We start from the raw sequence: 12,883 nt of genomic DNA on the forward strand, positions 1-12,883 counted from the left end.
ATGGTACCATAAGTTATCGTACATCCTCGTAAGCTTAAACAATAGTTTGAGTTCCGTGACTCAATGCCCTGAATTTCAAAATGTTAACTCTAGCTCGTCTTCTCACTGATACTACTGCATCAAAAGAGGTTAGCACAGAATAGCACTGGTTTTATTCACTGAATGCAAAAGCACTGGGTTTTATTCACTGAATGCAAAAGCACTGGGTTTTATTCACTGAATGCAAAAGCACTGGGTTTTATTCACTGAATGCAATAGCACTGGGTTTATTCACTGAATGCAATAGCACTGGGTTTTATTCAACTGAATTAGTGCTGAGCGAATATGGTTGCTGAACCGAGGTTGCTTCGGATATCAACTAGGACGAGTCAATGGGAACACAGAGACTAGGAAGGCTGTTCAGAAAATTAAAAAAAAGTACACACAGACTGGAGAAATAATTATAGAAATTAAGGAAATTCTACAGTAACTATGGAGGTAGTAAATGCAATGAGGAACACACTGATTGAGATAGTATAGATGAAGAAATTGAATTAAAATAGTTAAGTAAATGCGTTACCTTCATGCCAGGCTCCTTCTCCATGAGCGGGCGGCAGTATACGGGCACCGGGACCGGTATGCTGGCCCCATGTCTGGTGGAGGCCCCGCCCTTGGTGCCGTGTGTGGGGGTGCCCCCTGTGAGGGGCGTACCCTGCATGGTAGGACGGGTGGCAGGCAGGGACCAGCCGTACGCCTGCACGCGGCCGTCATCTTTACGTACGTGCGCCCTCACAGCGCGGTACTGCTCCTTGCGCTCCAGGGCACGTCGCTGCTGCTGCGCCAGAGACCTGCGCAATGTAATGCTTATTATATTATTTTGTAATGTAATGGCATTAAGACATTATTAATGGCATTATGTAATGCTTATTGCATTATTTTCTAATCTTATGGCATTATGACATTATTAATGGCATTATCTAATGGTTATTACATCATTTTGTAATCTTATAGCATTATGGCATTATTAATGGCATTATCTAATGGTTATTACATCATTTCGTGATGTTATGGCATTATGGCATTATCTAATGGTTATTACATCATTTTGTAATGTAATGGCATTACGTAATGCTTATTACACTATTTTGCACCATTAGTGTTACTTTGTATCACCGAGTTACTCGTATCATTGGTGCTACTTGTATATGTAAGATACTAATAGGCCAGTTTAGTACAATGTTTAGCATCATTCAGTCAAAAAAATGTATGAGCCATACTCTCCTAATACTAACAGTTTCTTCACGTACCACTGGCACGCCCCTTTTGACTGCCCCAACTGGGTCAGGATGACTCGCATATGGGTAATAGGTGCTTCGTCAATTGTATTTTGATTCACAAATATCTCCGTGTGATTGTGTCAATTGTATAACTTAAACAAGAAGGACGCATGCAATTCAGAGATTGAATTATTCATGCAGTGAAGGAAATGTTCACAGTAATTATGTTGCCAGGACGACAAGTTCAATGTGGACTTCAATGATAACAGTTCAGATGGGGAGTGCGGAGATATGCAAATTATTCTACCAGTAATGCTAGTGGATTATTACCTACTTCATGCCTTTTATCTTAGACGTAATTAATTTAAAGGCATATATTTTCGCGTTTGGAAGCATATAATTTTAGAGACGTAAAATTTGAAAAAAAAGTGTCAAACATTCATACTTTTTATCATACAGCACTTGAGTTGATCATTATCATAACAAATTTTGAAAACCAAAATAGATTCTTAATACGAAAACTGGAAGTTAAAAATCGTCAAGAAGAGCTCGTCATCAGCCGAAAAGCGATTTCCGAATTTCATTCATCTTCTTGTGACCAGCCTAACCATGAATAGACTCACTGAAATGACTGCATCTGAAGTAATAAACAAACCCCAAAAGTGGTGGAGTAGGAGTTCCTTGTTCTTCTTGAGGAAATGAATTGACTTCAATATGAAAGTGCCTCTGGAGATTGTTATTAAATTTACATATCAGCGAAGATATGGGCTACGTCGTGGTGCAGACAGGGGCTTAGACTTATTGCAGCAATGAATTGATTTCTAATGATGGCTGCAAACTAAGCAAGTCAATTAGCTCACATATCAGCGGAAGTGTCAAAGAGTTCGTTGTGCAGAGGCTTGGTCTTATCGCTGCAATGAAATGATTTTTCCTGGTGACTGCAAACTAAGCAAGACAATTATCTCACATATCAGCGAAGATATGGGCTACGTCGGGCTATGGGCTACAGGGGCTTAGACTTATTGCAGCAATGAATTGATTTCTAATGATGGCTGCAAACTAAGCAAGACAATTAACTCACATATCAGCGGAAGTGTCGAAGAGTTCGTTGTGCAGAGGCTTGGTCTTGTTGCGGCGTCGCATGGTGTCGAGAGGGGCGGCGGACGGCAGCGCTGGTGGGGGCGCCACGGTCTGGCCGGCGGTGTCGTAGCGGACGCTGCCATGGGGCAGCGCGCGTTCTGACCTCTCCGTTCCGGACCCGCTGAACAGGCTGCTGAACCTGCATGGCAATGAACACATTAAGAACTTTGTGAGGAATGACAAGCAATGCAGGCAGGGTGACGGACAACACATCTGAGAAAGAGTTATTACAAGATGGAAAATAATACGAAAATGGTCACGCAAAATTCTTTCTTGCCAAGATAGCCTCTACAGTCTAAGGAAGTGGTAATAGTTGACATGAAGTGCAGTACGAGAGGAGCACAAATAACAGAGGAAAATAATTAAATTGCTTTCGATGACTGAACTTGCGTTTACCAAACCAGGCACGTTGGCAGAAAAAACTTGGAGAGACAGATAAAATTTAATAAAATGTTTCTATGACTGGCTGGTTAACTAAGTCAGTCTGCACTAACAAAAACATTAGAACCGACACTACAAACTTGGTTATAAAGCTAAATAATAATCAGTGGCTGCACTTCAAACCAACCGACACTACACACTTGGTTATAAAGATAAATAATAATCAGTACCTGGACTTCAAAGCAACATTGCAACTCACAGCTTCCATATGGAGTGCTTGCCCTTCTTGTCGACATCAGGGTCGCCCTTGCTCGCCCTGATCATCTCGGTCCAGCGCACGGCCTCCTGCAGCTCCATGAAGCGCTCCTTGTACTGGTTGCGCTCCATCAGCACGCGCGCCATCTCGACGCGCGTGAAGCGCTTACGCTGCGCCATCGGCACCTCGTCCTGTACGCGTACAGCAGCACACAAGTCAACACTACAATGATCATTTGTGCAGTACAGAATACAAATATGATTTACATGCAGGACTTTGTGCCATAAAAAATTAGTCGAAAATCTCATCATATTCTAGTGAATTTCAAAAGGGGTAACATACAAAAACATAAACTAAGAAATACAAACGCTTAGAAAATCCCACCTCATTTGGGATGCCTTTAGAAAGGGGAAGAAAATTCTAGAATAAACTGAAGAGTTGATATCATACAAAAAATGTACGGTAGCATTTGTGAAGGGGCAACGTAATAAAGCATTATCACTCTGTAATAAAGCATAATTACTCTCTAAGAAATACAAAAATGTTGTGTATCTGACCTCATCTTCACCAGTGCCCTTTTGCTCCATGTTCTCCATCTGCAGCTTGAGCTTCTTGATGTCGTCCTCGAGCTCCTGGATGCGCAGGGCTTGTCTGCTCTTCACGGCGTTCACAGACTGGATCTCCTCCCGCAGAATTTCTTGCTCACTGTTGGCACCCAAGGCGAGTCAAGCATAGGCTATTGATATAGGCTGATAGGTAGGCTATTGGTATAGGCTGATAAATTTCAGATCTGCATGCCCAGTGTGGCATTACATCATCATCTGGCATGATGATGCAAGTCTAATGTGGCATGATAATTTCAGATCTGCATGCCCAAGGTGGCATAATGATGCCAAATCTGTATGCCTTATGTGGCATGATGTGGCCAGATCTACATGTCTAATGTGGCATTATGAAGCCAGATTTGCTTGTCTATTGCAGCATGATGATGCCAAATCTGCATGTTTAATGTGGCATGATGACGCCAGATCAGCATAGCTAATATGGCATGATGATGTCATTCCTCATGATGAACAGGCGACAGCTTCAACATGTAACCAGAACTCACTTGTAAGCCAGCAGCTCATTGTTCTCGGTGATGAGATTCTCGACCTCTTTGCCCATACCTGCAAGACAGACATGGATAATTCCTAATTTATAATAGACCCATTCATTCCATATTATGATCAAATACGCATGACATTATAGAAGAATACGATAATCGTTATAAATCAGAAGCAAGATTTTTACTGAACGCCAAAATGGGCGTTCTAATACAAATAGTTTGACGTGAGCAAAAATTTGGCCCGATATTTTGGTTAGTCCGATGCCATTTTTCTAGGGCAAGATAACGATAAAATTTGAGTGTTCGAATAAATATTAGTAAGTGTAGCAATAGTAAGCTCAGAAAAACTTAGAATGTACTTATCACACGAATGAATGTGGCAAAATTCTGATTAAATCACTTCAGCACAAGTTAAATATAAGAATAGTTAGTATAAAGTAGCGAACAACCGAGTTAATGCTTGCTAGAGATATAATGAATGAATTGTTAAAAATCTTACCCAAGCTCATAAGAATCAGCGTTGCTTACCAAAGAAATTGTCGGTGACTGTACATGTAACTCAGGAGGCAGGAGCCATAAAGATGTCATTGTACAGCGGACCGTGATCATTGTACAGCGGACCGTGATCATTGTACAGCGGACCGTGATCATTGTACAGCGGACCGTGATCATTGTACAGCGGACCGTGATCATTGTACAGCAGATGATGAAGCGTTAATGCAATCACGCATCACATGAGTTAGCAGGTGACATGATGCGTGATGTTAGCAGAGGAGCCGCCCAGCGTCACCCCAACGCCATGACAGATGCAGCAGCAGGTATAGAGGAGGAACTATGTCAGTCCGAGGCGTAGCATGGCTGGTCTAACAGCAATTAACACACAAACTCACTAGGTAATCAACTTTAGTAATGATATTAGTTTTCCCCATCAGCGTTGAATGGATGTGAGTTGGTAAAGGGTGAACTATGTTAATCTAAGGGGAAACACGGCTTGTCTAACAAATAAGCAACAAATCAATTGGTTAATCACCGTCTGTAATGGCACTCGTTATCACTATTAGTGTTGAGTGGATGTGTATGGTTAGCTGGATGTCTGAACCCATGGTCATGACAGCAGTAGGTGTGTCTAACATAATATTATAGAATGCATGTTATATTGCTAAATTATATTGTGCACCATCTCCATGACCCAAAATCACCATATCCATGACCCTTGAAAAAACCTCGATAAAATTTGCGTTACGAAATCAAGAAACGCCCAACTTAGTTGGATAAGATCATTAGAAAAATTGAAATAATGAATGCAGTTGCTAAGGCTATGCTATGAAAATACGAATGTTGAAAACTGTGAAAACATCAATCAAATTTGGAGCTTTTTTAAGTTCAGAGTAGAAACAGAGAGAGCTGCAGGCACTCATTGCCTGCAGATGATCTATACTTCAGCTGCCTTTCTGTTAGGCTAAACTTACTACAATTTAACCGTTTCATTGTTCTAAGAAAGAAATTTATTCTAACTTTGTACAACATTAGTATCAATGTTCATCAATTAGTTTATCTTTTTGGTAGAGTGATGATGGACATCAGAAGCATTCTGGATTCATCAAATCCATAAGTGATTTTTTGTTAAACCGGATCAGAATATATACTAAACAGGTTGGGAAATGTAACCATTGCTAGGTCGTTAGTCAACGTATTATAATAAAGTATTAAATGATTAGAAAATAGCTAGTGCATGCACGAAAACCGTATTCTTGGTACAAAGCGTGGTGGCGGGAGCTGACAATCATCAGGCAATAAGTAAAACATAAAAGGAACTTTAAATAAATGCAAAGCTTAGGGATAAAAATGATCGCATGCTGTGTGTAAAGGCCACAAGCAAAGTCATGCAAAAGATCGATCGTCTCTCTGATCACATTATTCTCGATGTCGTCAGTACCGAAATCATGTGAAGCTGACGACGGTTCCTCTGATGAAGGCTGCTGCTTGTGTACTTCGCCAGACTCACTGCCGCTGTCTGCAGCGACGCAACTCCGAGACAGCAAAAGTTGTAGACAAGACACAGAATATCTCCCACGAGACAGGATATGACAGCGAAGAGACAGAAGACACTAGTGTCGTCTCGCGAGACGTGTACAGCGGATGTTTCAAATGTAATTTGTTGCAGCGAGTGTAGTGGTCGCAGGTTTTGACAAACAGAATGGTTTCACCGATTTGGAAACAAAGATATCGAGATTGTATATGTCATCGTCATGACATTAGTTGCCGTTGTGGATCCAAAGAGCGTTGACGAGGCAAATTAAGACATGAGGAGGTCAAGCCATATTAAGCCAGAGGAGTGCAGATGCAGTAGAGGTTGGAGTGCAGACATTGAGGAGGTCATTAAGCCAGAGTGCGGATGAGAAGTGCAGGAGTGCAACATGCAAGGTAGGCAAAACAAACAACATTAGCAGACCAGACACTCGTTATTATCGGAACTCGAACATCGACACACGTTAAAATGTGCATCTAAATTTTTGTGATTGCGTCTACGTTTGAAATAGGAGCACATAATTTCAGGCTGTCAAGCACAACATAGCAGTTACAGCTATTGAGAGGGAAAAAGGAGATGCTTTTACTGCGTATAACCAAACGAAAGTTTAACTTTTCAAACTAAATAAACTGGATTATAAAACAATAGATAGCATTTATTGTTAGAAAGAAACTCGCCAACATTTAACGTGACAAAGAAAATAGGGAAAGCTGAAGTTTTCGGGATTCTATTTCTAACGAGCAATATTAACTACCGATTGAAATTAATAATACATAAGAGCAGAACATGGATAATTTGGTGGCACAAGTCAGACGAATATTTTGCCTAGGCTAGTTAATCAATTAATCTATGAGTGATTATCACCCCCTTGGCAAGATTAATCGCTATCACTCAATTAATCACCCATCCTAATCATCATATTATACAACTCAGTCTTGTTCACTTCGTCAATAGGTATCAAAAGACCCTCAATGACCACTACCCTAACCCTAACATGACAAACCTTTATAATCCTTTAAACAAATTTTTCATAAGATTAAATTAATATTAAGGAAGAAAGAAGCTGCATTCTCAACCTTGAATTGCGATATTAAAAAAATAGATAATTTTGCCAATGATGTACTTATACGAACATCCAAATCTATAAACTAACAAACAAACGACTGCCTAATGCAAGGGCGGAATAAGAAATGAATGATCTGCTCCTGCCTGCTTTACAAACAAAAAAAAAAAGACCCTACAAGATAATGTGACATAAAAGCAATTATATTACTGGCTGATAAGACTAATATAATAAAAAAAGTTTAAAGAATGGAATGGAATAATTAAGTGATAATAATGCACAAGATGGGCAAGATAACGTGACATAAAAGGCAATTGCTATATTACTGGCTGATAGGACTAATATAATAAAAATTTTAATGAACAGAATGGAATAATTGAGTGAAAATAATACATAAAATACGGCACAGCACTGACCCGAGGACGCATACTCGCCAGGGTGCACCCAGCCTCCTAGCAGCACAGAGGTAATCACCGCAAATATTCATGTATTCTAATTATAAAATCTAATTTTATCATTCTAAATTATTTTTTTAATTATCTAAGGAAAAAATCTTCTATACTAATTTTTTGTTAAAAAAAATTCAACAATATATAGGTAGTTCTGAACAATAACAAATTTCCTGTTTTCAGTCACAGTCAGTGAAAGCCAATTGATGAATGCGCTAGATGTTGATTACCATTGTATCATGAAAAAGTATAAAGTAATATAATTTAGCATAATATTGTAAAGGGACAGAATAGTTTATCCGGTAATTAATTAAACTTTATACCTGGCACTGAGGAATGAAGCTCAGAAACTATTTAAATAGGAACTAAAAACAGTAACTAGTCAACTACAAACAAAAAGATAGAGACCTGCACTAACCAGACAATTGAAACTAACATTATTAATCAAACTATTTCTATATAAATTAAGTGAATTTTATTTAGTGAAAGTTAGAAAACCATTTTCATTAAAAAGTTAATTAAACTAATTACTCAACTGACAGCAGGTAACAAAAAACTCCTAAAGTTTACAGGGATGTTTAAAACAAGTGGATTGCGCAAAGGACCAACAACTAAAAATCATTTTTTTAATTAGGTCAACACTCTATTAATCAAAGTTGAAAACCAATTTTCATCCAAAAAGTGAAGTAAAATGATCTCTCAAGTGACAGGAAGTAAGGAAGTTAAGAGGAATGTTTTAGGAAAGTTTAAGGATGTGTTAGACAAGTAAATGTTACAAGCACCCACCAGTGATGTCGGCGGTCTCGTCGACATCAGCGAGGGCGTCAGGCTCCTGGAACTGCAGCTCCTGGTACAGCGTGTTGCCCGTACGCTCCTCCCTGCCAAACATTTATATTGTAACTAAATTATACGGTGCATTTATCTTCAAATTAAGCTCAATATATCGTTTTTGTATATAGATGATAAAGTGGTACAGCGCGTTGCCCGTACGCTCCTCTCTGTCATACAACACTTATGTTATCACTAAATAATACGGTGCATTTATCTTTACTATCCTTTAAAACTAAGCTCAATATATCGTTTTTTGTCTGTAGATGATAAATTGGTTTAGAATGTTGCCCGTACACTCCTCCCTGCCAAACATTTATATTATCACTAAATTATACGGTGTATTTATCTTTACTATCCTTAGAAATTAAGCTCAATGTATCGTTTTTCTCAATACAGATGATAAATTAGTATAGTATGATGGCCGCGCGCTCCTCCCTGCCACACAACACTTATATTATCACCTTATTATAAGATCAAATCATCTTCAATATCAATTCAAACTAAGATAAACAAACGGTCTTAAGAATATAGATGTTAAATCTGAACAGCGTAATGCGCAGCTGCAGTGTTATCAGCAAACTTTATTATTAAATTCCCTTAGATGTCTAAAGAAACTAAAGTTAGTAAAGTAGTAAAGTAAATTTTGAATAGTCAATATTATTCATACAACAGGAAAAAAGAATACGCAAATTACAGGAAACAAATAAGGGTAAGTTTGAAGGAATCAAAAATTAATTCTCATTAATGTGGAAAAATAAAGATGAGAGAATAAAACAATTTAGAAAAATATAAAAAAAGAGTTGTTCTATACAAAATTATCAGTGAAGTGATAAACAGCTATAAGAAGAATATATTTCATATAAGACATAAGAAGCTGTCTAGATATAGAGAGAATAGCAAGAGTTTCCAGCAATGAGAATAGCAAGTGTTTCCAGCAATGACAATAGCAAGTGTTTCCAGCAATGAGAATAGCAAGAGTTTCCAGCAATGAAATGACAATAGCAAGTGTTTCCAGCAATGAGAATAGCAAGTGTTTCCAGCAATGACAATAGCAAGTGTTTCCAGCAATGAGAATAGCAAGTGTTTCAAGCAATGACAATAGCAAGTGTTTCAAGCAATGACAATAGGAAGTGTTTCCAGCAATGACAATAGGAAGTGTTTCCAGCAATGAGAATAGCAAGTGTTTCCAGCAATGAGAATAGCAAGTGTTTCCAGCAATGAGAATAGCAAGTGTTTCCAGCGATGAGAATAGGAACTTTTTCCAGTAATGAGATTTCAAGCTAGAATAAATCGTAGCAGAAATAAATAAGAGAGCGCAGACTTGTTAGTGAAGGAGCGGGTCATGGCGTTGTTGGCGAGGTCGTCGTCGAGCTCAGGGGACGCCATGAGCTCCCCGTCAGGAGTGAGGGCGCCGGGGCCCCACGCGCCTCCTGCAACACATAACAATTAATTTAAGGCTTGCCAAGATCAGCCTGCAAATATTGACTGCTTCAAGTCTGTGCCATAATTTGATATGGAAGAAATACACGTATGATGAACTCGAGTGTATAAGAAAAAACACTAGGACATATAAAGCATATAAATATGCTAAATGACCTGCATTTATTTGGATTTCTTAGATAACTATAATATTTCTGTTGCCAGCAAGACGGTAATAACAGCTATTGACTGAAATTTGTGATGTCTTATTGATGCTGAACACTAAAAGTTCTTCCACGACGTAAAAGTTGGAAACTAAATTTTATAGCTGAGCTGAATCTGTGAGCTGAATGCAGTGCAGCGATGCTTAAGCTCCATGTGTTCAACATCTACTCACTGGTGTCAGTTGAACGCTCCACGTGTTCAACATCTACTCACTGGTGTCAGTTGAACGCTCCACGTGTTCAACATCTACTCACTGGTGTCAGTTGAACGCTCCACGTGTTCAACACCATCAGTCAGTTGACTCCTGTCAACGTGACTCACAGCGTTGTCGGGCCCAACGCCCGCCTCCTGTGACAAAATTGCATAGCATTTTATTCTCAAATACTTACTAAGTAAAAACTTTATCATTATCTTTATAGATATAGTGATAAATTATATTAATTTTCCACAGAGATCTCAATGAAAAAAAATCATTCATAGTGAATGAGATATTGTAGTGGGAGGCTCATAAGATAAAACTAGAGCTGTTCATAAAATAACTTCTTTCGTAATGTACATCACAAAACTCCAAGAATATCATTATAAAATTGGAAAATCAGTTATTTAAAAGAATCAGTACAATGTGGATTTATTTATTAATATAAATGAGTTACATTGTAAGATACTAGAATTTTATTATTAAGTAAGTATTATGAGCATAAGTTTGATAACTTATTCACATTTAGAAGTAAAGTTACATATAAATTTTTCCCTAAAAGACTAACATAAATATACACATTTAGTAGTAAAAATTTACACATAAATTCGTCCCACAAAGACTAACATGAAGTTCGTTCTTGAGCGACGACGACCCAGAGGCTTGGGTGGCAGATACAGCCCCAACTTCCCCATAGTCGCCGGGGGACGTGAGGCTCTTGTTGGGGTCCAGGGAACTGAACCCAAAAGACACGGGGCCCGAAGACCTGCCGGGCAAGAAGCTGCTCTCAGGACCAGCCCAGGAGGAGGAAAATCAATGAGAAATAAAAATATATTTTTTATTATATACTCAATGATGAAAATTGAAAATCAATGAGAAGTAAAAATATATATTTTTATTATATACTCAATGATGAAAATATCATATGAGATTGAAACTGATTATTAAAAAAGTAGGGAAATAAGTTTAAACAATTAATAATAATAATCATAAATCCTTAAAGAAAAATTCAGCAAAGAGATGAGAATGCCGTAATTCAAGTGATTCCAGATAGCATAAAAGAAATCACCCACCCAGTATTTGAATGACTGCATGTTGTGTTCAAAAGTAGGGACAACTTCTTAAATAAAATGACATTTATAAAGGTTCTTTAAACAAAAAATAACTTGAAGAAAGAAACAAATGGATAAAAAAAAACGAAGGCCTAAAACACAGCACAAACAATTATTCCAGCTACTAACCATTGAGAAACATGAGATGCACTTCGGATACTAAAATTCAGAACGAGGAACAAAACGTATGAAAGAATAGAATATAAACCCAAGTTGTAATTTCAAAGGGAGAACTAAAGCAAACATTCAAACAGAGTAAAGAAACTTTACAGTGACATCATTGATGGTAGATGAAAGAACCCTGAGTCTTAGCAGAAGAACAACTTAAACTGCAAGATAGGCGTGACAAAGAAGTTCAAATGAGGTCCAAAACTCCGGATCATTTTCCCGATAATCAAAAATGGAACAAGATATAGAAGATCACCAAAAGGTATCCAACATACTAAGGAATGCCTAAGCATGCATAGTAAGTAATCCATAACAACGATAATGGCAACCAATGTGATGTGGATAAAACGCAATTGAGATGGAGAGCAAAACAGAAAATTCAATTCCAGTAAAATGCATGAATTGGGATGTGTTAGGGATAAAATTAAGAGTTGAAGTTAATACCAAATAGTTTTTCACTGCTCCACCCTTATGGCAAGGGCATGACTCATGTATAGCATTGTTGAACAAATAGGAAGTGCCCTATAGGTGATGAGGAAAATATTTCACAGCTACAACAGTGACCTTATATAGGCTTTTTTTTATTGCCAGTTTTGATCGTGATAGTAGGATTCGAAAATTTTATAGTGACATGGTCAGACTAAAGGGAAACAACTAGAATAGAAGGAAAACTATTCTTTTATGAATAAAGAACCAAAATCAGACCCTTGTTTGGCCAATAAATGAGAAAGCGACTGGAATATGGAATGTTTTACACATTTATCATTGAGATTCAATAAGGTCATGCTTGCCCAATGACTACTAAGAAAACAACCAAGTTGAACTGCTACATGACAAAACACAGGTCATGTAGGATCATGCATGCCAGCTAGTAAATTTCTCCCATGATCATGAGAACTTAAAAGTCAAAAGACTTTTCAATAAGTTACCTTTATTTTACCTCCAGAACATGTGCAGTCATTGCAACACAGAAAAATACAACAGCTGATCAGAGGAAGTGTGAATAACATAGGTACTATTAATGGTGCTCGTGATTGAGATAATTCCAAATGATGCTAAAATTATGGAGCCAAGAACACCAATTTTATCATTAAATGAATCTTAGATACAGAGTGTTAAATGATATGTATATCTTAGCTGTGAAGTACACTTATATGAGTAATGAGATTAGAATTTTTGTAATAAATGAAGCTATTTAATGCACTGCTCCATCAATTAGAATACTTAACTGCTCTAGGAAAAAATGTAATGCA

The 12,883-nt window shown here is 37.9% G+C and overlaps 1 protein-coding gene across 1 annotated transcript in view; it reads right to left on the reverse strand.

Annotated features, from left to right (window-relative positions):
• LOC108680313 (JNK-interacting protein 3-like) overlaps positions 1-12,883 on the reverse strand; it is a 30,977-nt gene that overhangs the window by 13,359 nt on the left and 4,735 nt on the right. The window contains 11 exon segments of the mRNA XM_047882052.1: positions 560-827; positions 2,338-2,535; positions 3,037-3,224; positions 3,591-3,782; positions 4,138-4,199; positions 4,667-4,684; positions 6,075-6,152; positions 8,466-8,557; positions 9,832-9,940; positions 10,409-10,502; positions 10,978-11,131. Of these exon segments, the coding sequence (XP_047738008.1) occupies positions 560-827; positions 2,338-2,535; positions 3,037-3,224; positions 3,591-3,782; positions 4,138-4,199; positions 4,667-4,684; positions 6,075-6,152; positions 8,466-8,557; positions 9,832-9,940; positions 10,409-10,502; positions 10,978-11,131 (1,453 nt within the window).

Source organism: Hyalella azteca, unplaced genomic scaffold (genome assembly GCF_000764305.2).
Source record: "Hyalella azteca isolate HAZT.00-mixed unplaced genomic scaffold, Hazt_2.0.2 contig9555, whole genome shotgun sequence".
Lineage (NCBI taxonomy): Eukaryota > Metazoa > Arthropoda > Malacostraca > Amphipoda > Hyalellidae > Hyalella > Hyalella azteca.